Source organism: Canis lupus, chromosome 9 (assembly GCF_003254725.2).
Source record: "Canis lupus dingo isolate Sandy chromosome 9, ASM325472v2, whole genome shotgun sequence".
NCBI lineage: Eukaryota > Metazoa > Chordata > Mammalia > Carnivora > Canidae > Canis > Canis lupus.
Window position 1 is genome coordinate 56539620 of NC_064251.1, and position 15535 is coordinate 56555154.

The 15535-nt window shown below is 51.7% G+C and overlaps 1 protein-coding gene across 1 annotated transcript in view; it reads right to left on the reverse strand.

Moving 5' to 3' along the window:
• DNM1 (dynamin 1) overlaps positions 1-15535 on the reverse strand; it is a 45598-nt gene that overhangs the window by 18494 nt on the left and 11569 nt on the right. Inside the window, 9 exon segments of the mRNA XM_035721095.2 lie at positions 8411-8549; positions 9652-9719; positions 9892-10027; positions 10169-10311; positions 11553-11713; positions 11804-11902; positions 12305-12508; positions 12799-12948; positions 13250-13323. Coding sequence (XP_035576988.1) covers positions 8411-8549; positions 9652-9719; positions 9892-10027; positions 10169-10311; positions 11553-11713; positions 11804-11902; positions 12305-12508; positions 12799-12948; positions 13250-13323 — 1174 coding nt within the window.

Sequence of the window (15535 nt, forward strand, 5' to 3'; positions counted from 1 at the left end):
TTGAGATTCCTATCCAGGAAGAATCCGGGGAGGGCAGGGCCCGAGGTGCCAGCTGGCCTCCTGAGTCAGGCTGGGGACAGGCAATGGTCCTTGTCAGAGCTGAGGGAGGGGGCAGGGGGAAGCCAGCAGGCACATACAGGACATGCAGGAGCCACAGGCAAGCATGCGAGGGCACAGGGCAGGGGGCATGCGGAGTGGGGTGCCAGCAGCATGAGCAGTACCCCGCGGGGGCCTGGCTGGACCCCGGGCCCTCTTGGTAGAATCCACGCGATTTTGCCTCCCTTTGCATGCCCCGGCCTGGCACCATCATCCCCAGCAACATCTGCCCAGCCAACCTGTCTCTACCCCGCTCCTTTGGAGTAGGAGCTCACCGGTACCCACGTCCCTCCAATTTTTATCAACTGAGGCCCAAGGGGAAGTTACTCTAAAACCTCCTCCCTCTGTGAACTCTGCCCTCAGCTCAATGGGATTCTGGACAAATCTCACATTGCTTCATTCTCCTGCAGGACTGTTGGATGCCACCTCCTCCAGAAAGTCTAGCCTAACTACCCCAAGAACTGGGTTAGGGGCCTCTCTATGCTCCCCCCACACCCAACAACTGGATTGTCATTGCCCTGAGGGCAGGAGCAGAGCCAGGCACATGCCTGGGGCTCAGAGAGGGCAGGTTGAAGGAATGAGAGAATGAATGAAGGGTGGATGTCTTTGCCTTCCTCTTCAGGGTGAGTGGACATCAGCCCTTCTGGTTCATGAACAAGCTCCTCTTCAGGGAGGGGGCCTCATTGAGCTGATGATGGGGAGTCCACTCACAGGAGTCCTGCTGGGCTGCCCTCACCACTTGGTGGTGGTCACATGGGACCCAGGTCGGGCAAATCTTGAACCAGTCCCATCCCTCTTCCCATGCCTGGGTAGGGCCCCTCAGGTAAATCTCCCTATGCAGGAAGAGACCTGGAGGTTAGTGTGCCTGGGTCACAGGTGGTGATCCTGAGGGCAAGATGGAGGCCAAGGAGATGGGGCGGGGTCGGGAGAGGCAGCAGGATGGGGAGGAAAGTGGTGCCCTGGATGCCCAGGAGAGGTAGATGTGAGAGATGGCTCATCGTCCCCCTCCACCCCGACCATCCCATGGCTATGCCAAGGTGTGGCTGACGTGGCCAAGCAAAGAGGATCTGGAGGAGAGATAGCCCGAGACCAGGGCCTTCAGAACAAACACTAGCCAGACGGGTCTGGCGGACTCGCTGCCCCATGAGGCCTAAGGAGGGGCTCCCACTCCTTAGTTGCCAACTTGGGACAGAGATTCAGGACTGAGTCACTTCCTCTGAGGTGGTCCCAAGTGCTTCCTCCCAGGGCAGGGCTGTGGCAGTGGGGTGGAGGGATGGGGAGAGGTGGGCAAAGAGGGAACAGGGAGCAATTTGCCAAAGAGCATGACCAATTCTCCCACTAACCGCCTGTATGTTACATGTGTCAAGTTTTCCACGTGTCACACATGACAGGGCAGCCTCAGCCTCTTTGAGAAGTTCTGTTCCCTTTGAGCATCTTTTTCCATTCTGGCTGTCTCTGAGCATTTCCAGGACTTTTAGCCAGTTTTTAAAATGGAACATTTCTCTCCCAGTCCTTGGCTGAGCGGGGCAGTCAGCTCGGAGCCCGTGAGTTAGTGGCCAAGGATGCGGGCCTGGGCTTGTTTCAAAGCCAGCCCCTGCCCTGCTGACTCTCCTTAGGAAAGTGACTGCCAGCTTCTGCGAGCCTCGGTTTCTCCGTGTGTGAAATGGGGCAGTAACAGCACCTTCCCTCTTAGGGTTGTCAGGAAGATTGAGCAGCACATCCCATGGGCGTCATTAAACTCCAGATTTCATCCAGAGAGGAAAGTTGTAATCCCAGCAGGCCTGGGAAGAGTTAGAATTGACTATTTAGAAGCTTCCGGCAGGGGTACCTTACTAAATTTAGACTTGGGAAAGAAAAAAATAAAGAAGATGGGTGGATTTTTGTCATGTAAAGAAAAAATAATAATTACTGTTCATTAAATAAATCAAAAGGCAACATTATTTAAAAATAATTTATAAGCTTTCCTTTTCGTTAATTAAGATTCCTGCTGACAAAATCTACAGACTCACTGTAAGGCTAAAATTTGCAAAGCAGGGCAGCCCAGGTGGCTCAGCGGTTTAGCGCCCCCTTCATCCCAGAGCGTGATCCTGGAGACCGGGATTGAGTCCCACGTCAGGCTCCCTACATGGAGCCTGCTTCTCCCTCTGCCTGTGTCTGTTCCTCTGTCTCTCTCTGTGTCTCTCATGAATAAATAAATAAAATCTTAAAATTAAAATAAAATAAAATTTGCAAAGTAGAAATGGAAAAATTCCTATTTTCCTTGCCCTCTTTTAAAAGAATGGTTAGCAATTTGGTGGCTATGACTTTGGAATTTTGTTATTTATATATATTATTTCTTCCCCCCAAATACTATATTGTCTTCTGAAACCTGCTTTTTTTCAACAGTACATTGTGGAGGGACATGTGAATGGAAATAAATATACCTTGCCCTTTTAATGGCTATAGTCTGCCATTGGCTGCATGATATTTTACATAATCGATTCCCTCTTGATGGATATCTGGGGTTATTTCCAAAATTTCACCATTTACTATATTTACTGCTTTCCTTTGGAATGCAATTCAGTAGAGTGTTTCACAGCTTTTAAATGTTTGTATCTAGTAATCAGTTTTCTAGGAATCTATCCCAAGGGGAAAAAATCCTAAAGAAAGAAAAATAGACATTTATATAGGAAGAGGTTCAGGGGCACCTGGCTGGCTCAGTTGGTTAAGCATGTGACTCTCAATCCCGGATTATGAGTTAAAGGCCCATGTTGTTCGTAGAGATTACTTAAAAAAAAAAAAAAAAAAAAGAGGGGGATCCCTGGGTGGCTCAGTGGTTTAGCGCCACCTTCGGCCCAGAGTGTGATCCTGGAGTTCTAGGATCGAGTCCCACACCGGGCTCCCTGCATGGAGCTGGCTTCTCCCTCTGCCGGTGTCTCAGCCTCTCTCTCTCTCTGTGTCTTTCATGAATAAATAAATAAAATCTTAAAAAAAAAAAGATGTTCATTGCCATATTATTTATAATATTGAAAAAACTGGAGACAATTTAAATGTTCACCAATCGGGGTGCCTGGGTGGCACAGTGGTTTAAGTGTTAGACTCTTGGATTTGGCTCAGGTCCTGATCTCAGGGTTGTGAGATTGAGCCCTGCATCAGGCTCCACGCTGAGCTTGGAGTCTGCGTGAGATCCTTTCTCTCTCTCTGCCCCTCCTGCTCATGCTCTCTCTTTCTAAAATAAATAAATAAATCTTTTTAAAAAATAAAGGGGCGTCTGGGTGGCTCAGTTCGTTAAGCATCTACCTTCGGCTCAGGTCATGACCCCAGAGACCTGGGATGGAGTCCCATATCAGGCTCCCTGCTTTGTGAGGAGCCTGCTTCTCCCTCTCCTTTTGCCTGCCACTCCCCCTGTTTGTGCTCTCTTTCTCTTTGTCAAATAAATACAATCTTTTAAAAAATAAATAAAATAAAAAGTAAATGTTCACCAATAGAAAAGCTGTTATGTAAACCATGATAAATCTGTTTGGTAGAATATTATGCAACCACTAAAATAGATTTATGTAGACTATGTAATATACCCCACCAAAACATGTGTTACTAAAAGAAAAAGCAGGATACTAATATATTCACAGTGTGACTACCTAACAGAGTAAATAAATCTATGTGTAGAAAAAAAAAATTGGAGGGGGTGTCTGGGTGGCTCAGTTAGTTAAACATCCAACTCGTGATTTCGGCTCAGGTCATGGTCTCTGGGTCACAGATCTAGCCCTGTGTCAGGCTCCACACTCAGTAGGGAGTCTGTTTGGGATTTTCTCTCTCCCTTTCCCTCTGCCCTCTACTCCCTCAAAATAAAGAAATAAATCTTAAAAAAAAAAAAAAGATTTGGAGGACAAATTGGTAAAAACTTTTTGGAGGGCAATCTTGGGGAAGTAGGGAAATTACCAAAATTGTGAATGTTCATTTCCACTGACTGGCCATTCTCTGTCTAGGAATTTGCCCTAAAGAAACCACAGGATACGTACTATAAATACATCTGTAAGGATGTTCACTGCAGCACTATTTGTAGAAGAAAAGAAGCTTGAAACAATCAAAATGTCAATAGGATCTTGAATATATAGATACCACCTTCCTACAGTGGAATACGACTCAGCGGTTCAAGGGTGGATCTTCCTGTAGTTACATACAAGGATTCCATGACACACTGCTTGGTAAAAAAGAGTTCTGGAATCAATGAGTATAGTATGATCCTATTTAGGTTAAAATTGCTGTGTATTTGTAATTAGTTAGAAAGTTAGTAGTCCTTATCTTTAGGGTTGTACAATTATAGGGACTTGCTTTCTCTGTGCTATTTGAGTATTTTTATGACAATCATGTATGATCAGAACAAAATCAATACTGATAATTTTATTTTTTAAAAAGGAGTGTCAGGGATCCCTGGGTGGCGCAGCGGTTTGGCGCCTGCCTTTGGCCCAGGGCGCGATCCTGGAGACCCGGGATCGAATCCCATGTCTGGCTCCCGGTGCATGGAGCCTGCCTCTCCCTCTGCCTGTGTCTCTGCCTCTCTCTCTCTCACTGCGTGCCTATCATAAAAAAATAAATAAATAAATAAAATAAAAATAAAAAGGAGTGTCAGGGTAGCCCTGGTGGCGCAGCGGTTTAGCGCCGCCTGCAGCCCCGGGTGTGATCCTGGAGACCCGGGATCGAGTCCCATGTCAGGCTCCCTGCATGGAGCCTGCTTCTCCCTCTGCCTGTGTCTCTGCCTCTCTCTCACTCTCTCTGAATGAATAAATAAATAAATCTTTTAAAAAATAAACAAATAAGAAAATAAATAAAAAGGAGTGTTGCTTGCAAGACACATACCAAAATCTCGATAGTGGCTCCCTGGAAAGGGAGGGTTGTTGCCCTCTTTTTAAGCTTTGGCATTTACTAAATTTTAAAAATCGAGACTGTGGGGCAGCCCGTGTGGCTCAGCAGTTTGGTGCCGCATTGAGCCCAGGGCGTGATCCTGGAGACCCAGGATCGAGTCCCACATCAGGCTCCCTACATGGAGCCTGCTTCTCCCTCTGCCTGTGTCTCTGCCTCTCTCTCTGTATGTCTCTCATGAATAAATAAATAAAATATTAAAATAAATAAAAAAATAAAAATCGAGACTATATATATGTATATATATGTACACAGAGTTTTATAATGAAAAGCTAAAATTTAAATAAATTTAATTATATCTTGTCTTCTTTTGTAAAGAGATTTGAGGCAGCTTCAAATAAATTCAGTAGGGGTGTCTGAGTGGCTCAGTTGGTATAGCACCTGCCTTCAGCTCAGGTCATGATCCCAGGAAAGTGGGATCGAGCCCTGCATCAGCCTCCCTGCTCAGGAGGGAGTCTGTTTCTTTCTCTCTCCCTGTCTCTCCAATCCTGCTCGTGCTCTCTCTCTCTCTCAAATAAATAAAATCTTAAAAAAAAAAAAATAAACTCAGTAATTTTTAAAGTTTAACAAAAGTAAGATTGTGTTGCTTAGTATTCACAGTGCAGTAGGACCATGACTCAGATGTCACGATAAATACTATGCAGTGGGGAGTCCAGCCCAGATCTTATTCCACCTGGAAAAGGCATGGAGTGGATGCTAATTTATTTACTGTCCACATTAGGCATAAAAGTGGGCAAAATGAGACAGGATAACGAAAGGGGTGCACATGACTCACGAAACCCGTGAAACTAAACATGAAGTTGAGGCAGAAGTGCCCCCACCTCCCAGCATAGGGAGATTTTTCAAGTATAGGCAAGGCTGGGCTCTTCCTGAGATTCTGATTCACCTTGCTGGATAGGGGCATCTGAATCCTAGGAAGGCCCCCCAAGGCAACTGATTCTCCTGCACTCCCCTGGGAAGAACTGCCTTCAGAAGATCTGGCTAAAAATCCTCACAATGCCCAAAAGTAGACAAATAGGAAGAAGGCATTTAAAAGTTCACAGACCCAAAAGAGGCTGATCCTGTTAAATGCATATGGATTACTATAAAGTGAGTAATCCAATATGCTTTTAGGCAAATTGGTTTTGAGGAACTGGGATAGCTTCCCCCCCACCCCAGGAGGCCTGGATCCCAGATCTATTCCCTCAGTTTCCCTAAATCTGAATCCTGCTCCTCTCTTCTCTTCTGAGACTCAGTTTATTCATCTGTAAAATGGGGTTAACACTACCCACTTCTTAGGATTGTTGGGGAGGCTTAAGTCAGATAACAAGGATGAGCACTGAGCTTAGTGCTTGGCACCTAATAGGTGTTCAATCAACATCAGCCATCCCCTTCTCATCATTGTCACCATTGTCATTCTTGTCGGTGAAAAGGATGCTTGGGTTGGAGTAAAGTCTTGTAGCGGAGCTGGGAGCCTAAAAGGATGGTAAGTATAAGCAGACTGAGGGTTTTAAGCTATCAGGAAAACTAAGGGCCCGGAATCACCCGGCCAGCACAGGCGTCTGGGTCCCCGTGGGCAGCCGAGAGGCTGCCTGGCCTGCTCAGCAGATGGTTCTGCCCACGGGAGTCCATGGCCAGAAGGAAGGGATGGCCAGGCCCAGCCCCGCCCTGGCGGCCCTCATACCTTTTCGCTACACTTTCTGATGGTGGCCGTGAGCTCACTGACTACCATATCCACACACTTGATACTGGGCTCTTTGAGCTTCTGCACCTGCTTTTTCACTGTGGCTTCAAAAGCGAGGTCAGGTGTGAAGAGGCCCGTCCTGCACCCAGGGAGAAGGAGGGGATGGGAGGAGGAGCAGCCATGGGCAGGTGGGGAGAAGGAGGGGAGTGAAAGCCAAGCAGAGCCAGGATTCAGGAGTGGAGGATGGCACGGGCATGGGGGAAGAGAGAGAGACACCGACACAGAGAAAGAGAGAGAGAACAGAAGACAATGTGAGTGTGGAACCGGCCCTCCCTACCGCCACCCAGGGTCGGCACCTCCCAGGTGCTGCCAAATATCCCCCAGGGCTCTGTGGGTATGGGGCAGGGGGCTTCTGAGGGACAAAGCCTCTGCTCCATACAAGGCCACTTACTGAGTTCAGATTGTCTCCCCAGGGCTTGCCCCCCAGCCCCTCCTCAGCTACACTGAGCCGGCCCTCTCTGTCTTTTCCAATGCTGTCTTTGTCACAGCCTTGGGTCCTCCTAAGGGGCTGACCCAAGCCAGGACCCCACCCACCCATTCTCTTCAATTCAAGGTTTGCCAGCACCTTCTGCATCCACTTCATCCTGACTCCAAAGCCTAGCAGAATTCCCTATCTCCACCAGGATTGCTGCACCCAGCTGCCCAGGCTATGCACTGCACAACTCCAGGGGCTCCATTTGCATAGACCGTGGTACAGATGATGCCTCCTGGAGTTGCTGTGTAGCTGCCTGACCTCCACTCTCCACCATCCTGTTCTACTCCTGCTCTTTTCTTTCTCCTCAAGGGGCATCCTTTGCCTCTCCTCCAAATGGTCTGGAGGAACTCAGCTGGGAAAGACAGAAAAAGAGAAAAGGAAAGACAGAAAGAGTGGAGGTGGTGGTAGAGAGGGGCCAGGGCAGCAGTGGGGAGAGGAAAGGGAGGGAGGCTGAGGGCGGAATCAAATACTAGATTTGGAGTCCAAAGCCTTGGCTTCAAGTAACAGCTCTGCCACCTGCTAGCTCATATGACCTTGGACAAGTCACTCAATTGCCTAAGCCTCAGTTTCCCTCTTGTGGCTTGGGTGCCATCCTCCCTGGCCTGCCCTCCTTGGGTGGTTCTTGTGAGGCTCAGATGACAGAACAGATGGAAGAGGACTCTGTCCCTGGAAGGTTGGATATGGATGGAAGGGAAGGGAAGGGTCTTGAGTGAGGGTCCTAAGTGAGGCTGAGGTGAGAATGGAGAGGATGAAAGACAGTGGGGAGTCAGGGTACCTGCTAGACCTGGGTCCTCTGCACCCCTCTAGCCATCCAGACCCCCAGAGCAACACCCAAGAAGGCCCTGTATCTCACCTGTCTGCAGGGCCAAGGTGTTCCCTCCCTGGAACCTCCAAAGAGGACTCCCAAAGCTGGAAGGGGGCTCAGGGCCCCTCAAGGCCTATCCTCCCTGAGCTGGAGGAGCTCTTAGTGGGCTCTCAGGACATCCATCATCACACCTGTCTTATCAATGTCTAATCCCTTGCGCCTGGGGGCCAGGGGGTGGGTAAAGCCCCTTCAGAGAGGCCCCTTGTCTGGGTCTGGGGTGGCCTGCCTCCCCCACCCCGCTGAGGTCTGTACATGCTACCGAGGAGGCAGTGGGGGGTGTGGGGAAAGAGCGCCTGGCAGCAGTGCAGGATGGGGACAGAGGTGGGGGGGCTGGCCCGGGCCACCGGGTTACCTTCTTGGTGCACTGTCTAACCGTGCTGATTAGTTCCGAGATAACCATGTCCACACACTTGAGACACGGTTCTCGGATCTTCTTCACCTGCTTTTTCACAATGGTCTCAAAAGCCATGTCTGGGGTAAAGAGCCCCGTTCTGAACGCCCGGAGCGGGAGAAGGGCACAGTGTCACAGGCCAGCTCCTACCAGGAGTGCTAGGCCAGGGCCCACCCGACCCCCTGATTTCTCCTTGGGGTCCTCCCGCTATTACCCCTCTCTGGGCTTCAGTGTCCTCATCTGTAAAATGGGCGGGAGGGATTCTAATGGAGGACATTGAATTGATGCTCTTTGGGGCAAGGCAAGGTCTGCTTATAATTATGTATGTCCTGCTTCCTCTGAAGATTCTGTTCACACAAAAGGTTCTCTGGCCAGAAATGGTACGAAAACTGCCAAACTGGGTTCTCTTTAAGAGCCTCTCTGGGAATAAAACATTTTATTTTAAGACTAAGAGAGAAGATTTTTTTCTGTGTCGTGGCCAGTACAGTTATCAGTTTGTAAATTCCATGCCAAACCTTGGAATTGAATCTGTATAAAAGCAGGGACATTTTGGTCTTGTTCACTCCCTGGCACATAGCAGGTGCTTTAAATGTTCTTGTTACATGAACAATGTAGATCTGGGTCCTTGAAGGGGGCTAAGCTTTTGTCTTTTTTCCAATCCCTCTTCCTGTTTCAAAGGCCATGGGGTTGGCTGGAAGGAGGGAGGTGGTGTGGAGTGAGACCCACTTTGGCCTAATGAGACTATGGGAGGGTCTGGAAGGTTGAAAGACCCTGTTTCATCATAAAAGGACACAGGCCAATGCCTAAATGCTCCATCCCAGGCCCTCCCCAGTGGTTTTGGCAGCTTTGTGCAGCTACCTGGATAGGACTGGAGGAAACTGTCTCATCCTGTGGATGGGCAGGGGGCCCAAGCCCAGAGGATGCTTCCCCAGCCTCCTATGTCACCTATGTCCTGGGCTCTGCCCAGCTGGTCCAGCCTCCAGGCCCTGCTCCCAGGGACAGCAAAGGAGGACAGCAAGCCTCTCATCCACCTCCCCCAGCTCGGGCTTGTCTGAGCTGGGAGCCAGAAAGGGTGGAGAGGATGGGGGACCAGGGCTCTTGGTCCTTCCTGAGGGCGGCTCACTTTATCACTCCCTGTGCCTTGGCATGAGACCCCCTCTGCCTTCCAGGGCTCAGCCCCTTTCCCCGGTCCCAATACGTGCCTAATGCCATGGATGTTCTTGATGGCGTAGCTGATCTCTCTCCGGAGCTCCTTCTCATCAAACTCCATCTGTGCAGGAGAGCAAGAGGCAGCTGGTCAGGCCTTCCTGCTCCCTAGAAGGCCAAGACAGAGGCCCCACTCCCTATCGGCACCAGGTCAGCAAAGGTTCATGTGGAAGTCCTGGAGGGCAGGGTGGGTAGTCCTAAGCTCCCCCACTCTGCCCCTGGGGAGACTGTCCTACCTTGACTAGCTCAAAGGGGAAGCGCTCATGGAAGATCCGGTTGATGCGGGCTCCCCCTGACAGTTCATAGGTGTCAATCTGGTCCCCGGAGCCCTCAATGCGCTTCTCAAAGTCCACAGCAAACTGCTGGACCATCCTGGGGGATGGAGAGAGTGGGATGGCGTGAGGGGGCTGCAGCAGCCTTGTGCAGGGAGCCCTGGGTGGAGGGAGCCCTGAGAGAGCCCGGTGCAGAGGGGCAGCTCAGTGCTGGGGTGTCAGGAGTTGGGGCGGGCCTCACTGCAGCAGGGCCTTGGTCTTGCGTGCTGGGTCATCAGGTCGGAAGTTCTTGTACTCCTCCACCTCCTTCTCAATGGACAGTAGCTGGCTCTGCAGCCTGTTCCGGAGCCCCGGCAGTGTGTCCCGGATGTGGTTGGTCAGTTGCTGAGGGGGGAGGGGAGGCGGATGAGACAGGGGTTAAAGCCATGGTCACAAATGGAGATGCCCACAGGGCCAAGCAGAGACCAGAGTGCCATGGGACCTGCGGATGTGGTGAGATTGAGAGATGTAGAAGGCAGCCACGATCCAGCCCACCAGGATCGAGGAGGAGAGCTGCCAAGGCCAGGGCTTGGAATACAGTAGGTGTATTAACTGAATTTGTGAGTGAACAACACAATTTTCTTTTTCTTTCTTTCTTTTTCTTTCTTTCTTTCTTTCTTTCTTTCTTTCTTTCTTTCTTTCTTTCTTTCTTTCTTTTTCTTTCTTCCTTTGTTTTTTAAAGATTTTATTTTTACATAACCTCTACCCCCAATGTGGGGCTCAAGCTTATAACCCTGAGATCAAGAGTGTATGCTTTACTGACAGAGCCTGCCAGGTGCCCCACGCAATTTTCAATAGAAACCAGAAGTCTAGATTTTTATTTGAAATTACCGGATTTTTGACTAATGGACTATTTTTAGACACCATGAGGGCCAAATAAAATGTGTCTGGGGCAAGGATGGCCAAAGGGCAACCCTCTGAGTTTAGACCTCTGGTACGGTAATTCTCAAGTTCTGGGGCTCACTCTGGCTAGGTCCTCGCACACAGTATCTCCCTGAAGTTGCACAATGATCTTATGAAGCAGGGTCTTATCACCAACATCACCATTTTACAGATGCAAAAATAGAGGTTCAGAGAGCTGGTGTGTCAGGTCTGTGGCTTCCAGAGTCCCCGGTTCTGCCCCTACACCACACTGCCTTCCCCACTGCTTCTCTTCCATCATCACACACACATACACACATGGCTCAGTTCTGAAAGCCCCATTCCAGATGGAGAAACATCTTAGGGAAGCCTCTGGGATTGCCTGTTCCTGTCTCCAGATGAGCCTCTCCCCACTTCAGAAGGAAGCAAGGCCTTCAGCCAAGTACACTCTAATAATGGCTCCCAAACCCAAGCCCTTGTCAGTGCAAGGTCTGGATCCTCACTCCCTTCTGAGGGGCTACAGGACTCCCTTCCTAGGCCCCTGTCAGGGAAAAGTCAGTGAAGCTCTGCTGCTACCTTGCTGTGGGGCTGCGGGCAAGTTGCTTTGTGTTCTGGGTCTCTGTTCATCTGCATGATGAGGACACTAACCCCTGTTGGTCACCTTCACAAAACACATTTAAATATACCTGTCCCCGCGCTGCTTTCCCCAGGCCTGAGTTCCTTACCTGGTTGAGGACCTTCTGTAGGTAGGGTGTGCCCATGCGGTCCGCCAAGTGGCGGTAGGATGGGTGGGAGAGAAAGAACTTGCGTTCAGCGGCCAAGGCAGCTGAGATGTCCTTCTTGCCATCAATGTCCTTCTGGCTTCGGTTTACCACCCCTATGTAGCCTGTGGAAGGGGGCCGAAGTCAGGGGCAACCAGCCTCGCACAGGGTGGGGTGAAGAAGGGCAGGTGGAGTGGGTCGGAGAGCCTACCTACCTCTGCGCAGGGGAAGGAGCTTATTCTCTAGCACATCTCGGGCATCTGTGCCCTCATCCATCAGATCTAGCTTGGTGATGACCCCAATGGTGCGCTGACCTAGGGGACAGCAGGAGAGGGTCACCTACATCTGCACATGCTCTCCTCACAAGGGAGACCACATGCACTCCACCTGCTTCCCACATCTCCCTACCCACACCCTCCCTCACCCACTACCTGCCTCTGCTCTCCAGCCTCATTTAAAGAATTTTTTTAATTCCTGGGAGACACACAGAGAGGCAGAGGCATAGGCAGAGGAAGAAGCAAGCTCCCTGAGGGGAGCCTGATGCGGAACTCGATTCAGGGGCCCTGGGATCACGACCTGAACCAAAGGCAGACACTCAACCACTGAGCCACTAGGGTGCCCCTCTCCCACCTCATTTATTCTTCCCAGAGGGGCTCCTCCTGGAGCTGAGAATAGAGCCCCAGGGCCTTGTACTTCTGCTGCCCTTAGGAACCTACCCTGGGGGTCCACCTCCTTGGCAACCTTGAGAGCATCAGAGTTGGCCAGGTCGGAGTTGGCGGGGGACACAGCCAGGATGAGGCAGTTCTCTTTGGTGACGAACTGCATAAGCATGTCCCGGATCTGGAACTCGATGTCAGGAGGTTGGTCCCCCACTGGGACCTTGGTCATTCCGGGTAGGTCCACCAGTGTCAGATTCAGGACTGGACAGGGTGGCGAGAGGGCGGGCTCAAGGCGAGGGGCGTGGCCGTGGGGCGGGCGGATTAGGGTCTTGGGAGCGTGGCGGCAGGTGCACGGGATTAGGGAAACGCGGGACGAAAGCGGCGGGGGGGGGGGGGGACGTGTAGGGCACTAGAGGCGTGGCCAGAGGTGGGCGGAGTCGTGGCAGGGTGGAGCTTGGGGTAGGATGGGCGGGGGGGGGGGCGGGGGTCGCCCTGGGGGCGGATCTAAGACCGGGAGCCCGAAGGCCTGGGGCGGGGACACGACTCCTCACCCTGAGGCGAGTAGACGCGGAGGTTGATGGGCACCGGCGAGATGCCCTTGTTGGTGCCAGTGACCCGGTCGGTCTCAGCCTCGATCTCCAGGCGTACCTCCTCGAAGTCAGTGAATTTCTTCCCCTTGCAGTGCAGGAATTCGGCATATTCTGTCCCAGAAGGGGACGTGGGGAAGAGTGGGGGAGGGTAAGCATTCTAACCCCAACCCACCTAGGTCCCATCTTCCCCTGGAAATAGACCCACACACACCCCGAAACACTGCCTTCTCCCCACTCCCTCCCCACAACAACGCCATGTCTTCGTTATGCATTTTATCCCCACTGTCCAGAAGGGGATCAGTGCCAAAGTCCTAGAAGCAAGCAAGTTCAGCGGCTAGGCCAGACCTCTCCTTGGGGATAAGGTGGGGACGCTGGAGAGGCCGGGTCGAGTGCTGGTCCAGAGAGCGCATACCTGTGGTGGCATTGACCAGCTGCAGGACCAGGGGCCGTCGGGTGACAATGCCTGACCCTCGGGGCAGGAAGTCCCTGCAATGAGTTGGGAGTGAGAGTAGCAATGAGTCAAGGCCTGAATGGGCTCCCTGTGTCCTGGGGGCACACATCCTGCCACTGGGAGCTCCAACTCTCTCCCAAAGTGCCCACCACACCTTAGCTCAAGGGTTTCATGTCACTCAGGAGAGATGGCAGCTGAGAAAAGTGGACAAGACCTCCCCCAGATACCCTGGGTCACAGATTTATGCATATGAGCTGCCAGGAGACCAGACCAGTAACCCCCAGATCTCTCTCAGGTATGCCCTGTGTTGTCAACCAACAAGAAGTCCCTCTGCCAACCTAGTCACTGCCATTCAACTGTGGCACGGAGTGCCCCACATGCCCAAGTGGCCAGTGGCCACAGAGTGGATCTCAAGGAAACAGAGCAGCACCTTTTCCCCTTCCTTCCTCTGTGGGGGAAGGGCAGCATCTCACTTCCCCTTGGGGGAGGGCCCATCTGGCTGGGGTTGAGGATGAGGGGGGATGGGGGAAGGAGGAGGCAAGGAAAAGAATTCATGCTTAAGTGCCTACTGCACTGCCAGGCTCTTTGTGGCCAATATCTCATGAACTCCACACAATAGCCTAGTGAGGTAGGTGCTATTATTCCCATTTTGCAGATGACATTGAGGCTCAGAGGTGTTCAGACTCCGGATGCAGATCTGTTTGACTCTGCTGTGAGAGCTCCTTGCGCTTCAATGCCTTGCAGACCCATACTTTGAAGGATGGGATCTGAGGGGTCTCCGAGTCACTGCCCCAGACCTGATGTCTATACCCCAGATATCTGCTGGTGCCAGTGTCAACCTCAGCAGTCCTTTTGGCTAGCTCTTGTGGGTGCTGATTCTCGTCCTGTCAGCTCTTCTCATATCCACTCCCACCCTCGGCCCCACCCAGGCCAGCGCAAGCATGGGGGCAGAGGTCTCTTCAGGGACCAGACTGTCAGAACTGCAGTCATGGGATCCCCAGGACACAGGAAAAGGCGGAGCAGGTTACAGCCTGAGGGATCCAGTTGGCCACCGCATTCACGGAGAGGCACATGGAGGCCTAAGAAAGGGAAGGGACACATTCAAGCTCCTACAGGACTTGGACAGAGCTCGAGAAGAAACCAGGTCTCCTACCCCCAGCCTAGAGCCTGACCTGAGCCACATAGCTTCCTGCACCCCCACCCCCACTCCCTACTCCCCGGCCGGAAGGTCCCAGGAACAACAGAATAGGCCCAGGCTGCTGGGTTCCAGGCCTCCTCTTGGGCCTTGGGGAGACTTCTTCCTGCCCGGTAGTTCCTCTGGGGGAGATTAGAAGCTAATAGGGCGGAGCCAGCCACTTCAATGGGGAAGGAGAAGGATGACATATCCTGCAGTTATTCATCATTTCCAGGTGCTAGGCAAGCACTTTTCATTTTTGCAACACTGAGCCTCAGAAGGGTGGGGCCAGTGTCTTTCTGCCCACCATAGTGTCCCATTGTCTGGCCCAAGGCTTAGCACACAAGGGGCACTTAATAAATGCTGACTGAATCCCCTGGTCCTCAATGCTCAATAACAGTGCTCAATAAAGAAATTATCCTGTTACAGATGAAGTAACTGAGGCTCCTTGATGAAGTGACTCATCCAAGGTCACCCGGATGGGAGTGTCAGAGCTCGGATTCAAATCCAAGGGTCTGTTGGACCCCAAAGCCTGGGAAGTTCCCTGTCAAACTCAGCTCCTCCTTCAACCCAAAACACCAGACTTGGCTTTTTATGTAATTCAATTACATTCAGTCTAGGACATATTTGGGAGCAGCTGCTCTGTGCCAGGCCCTGTGCTGGGCCCTGGGGATGTGAGATGATGAGTCAGACAGCTCCCTACCCAGAGGAGGAGCTCACAGTGTGGTGGGAGAGACAGACAAGTAAACAGATAATGCAATGCAGTGTGACATGTGTTGGAACGGAGATGCACCAGGCAGCACAGAGAAGGAGGGGATTAACGGGGCGGTGGGGGGTGGGGAGGTGTTCTTGTCTCTCCCATCCATTACTCCTTTGGGGGGTGACCCTCTAGTATTTGGGAACCCCCAGGGCTGTGGAGATAGGACATCTGTCCTCACAGAGGCTGGGCTGGCTTGGGGGCCCGGAGTCCACCCTTTCCCCCACCAGCTTCTCACCCAGCAATACCATGGCAACAGCAATTGCCATGGAAACTACAGGAGGGGCTGGAAAGGATGGGACTCCCCACAGAAAGC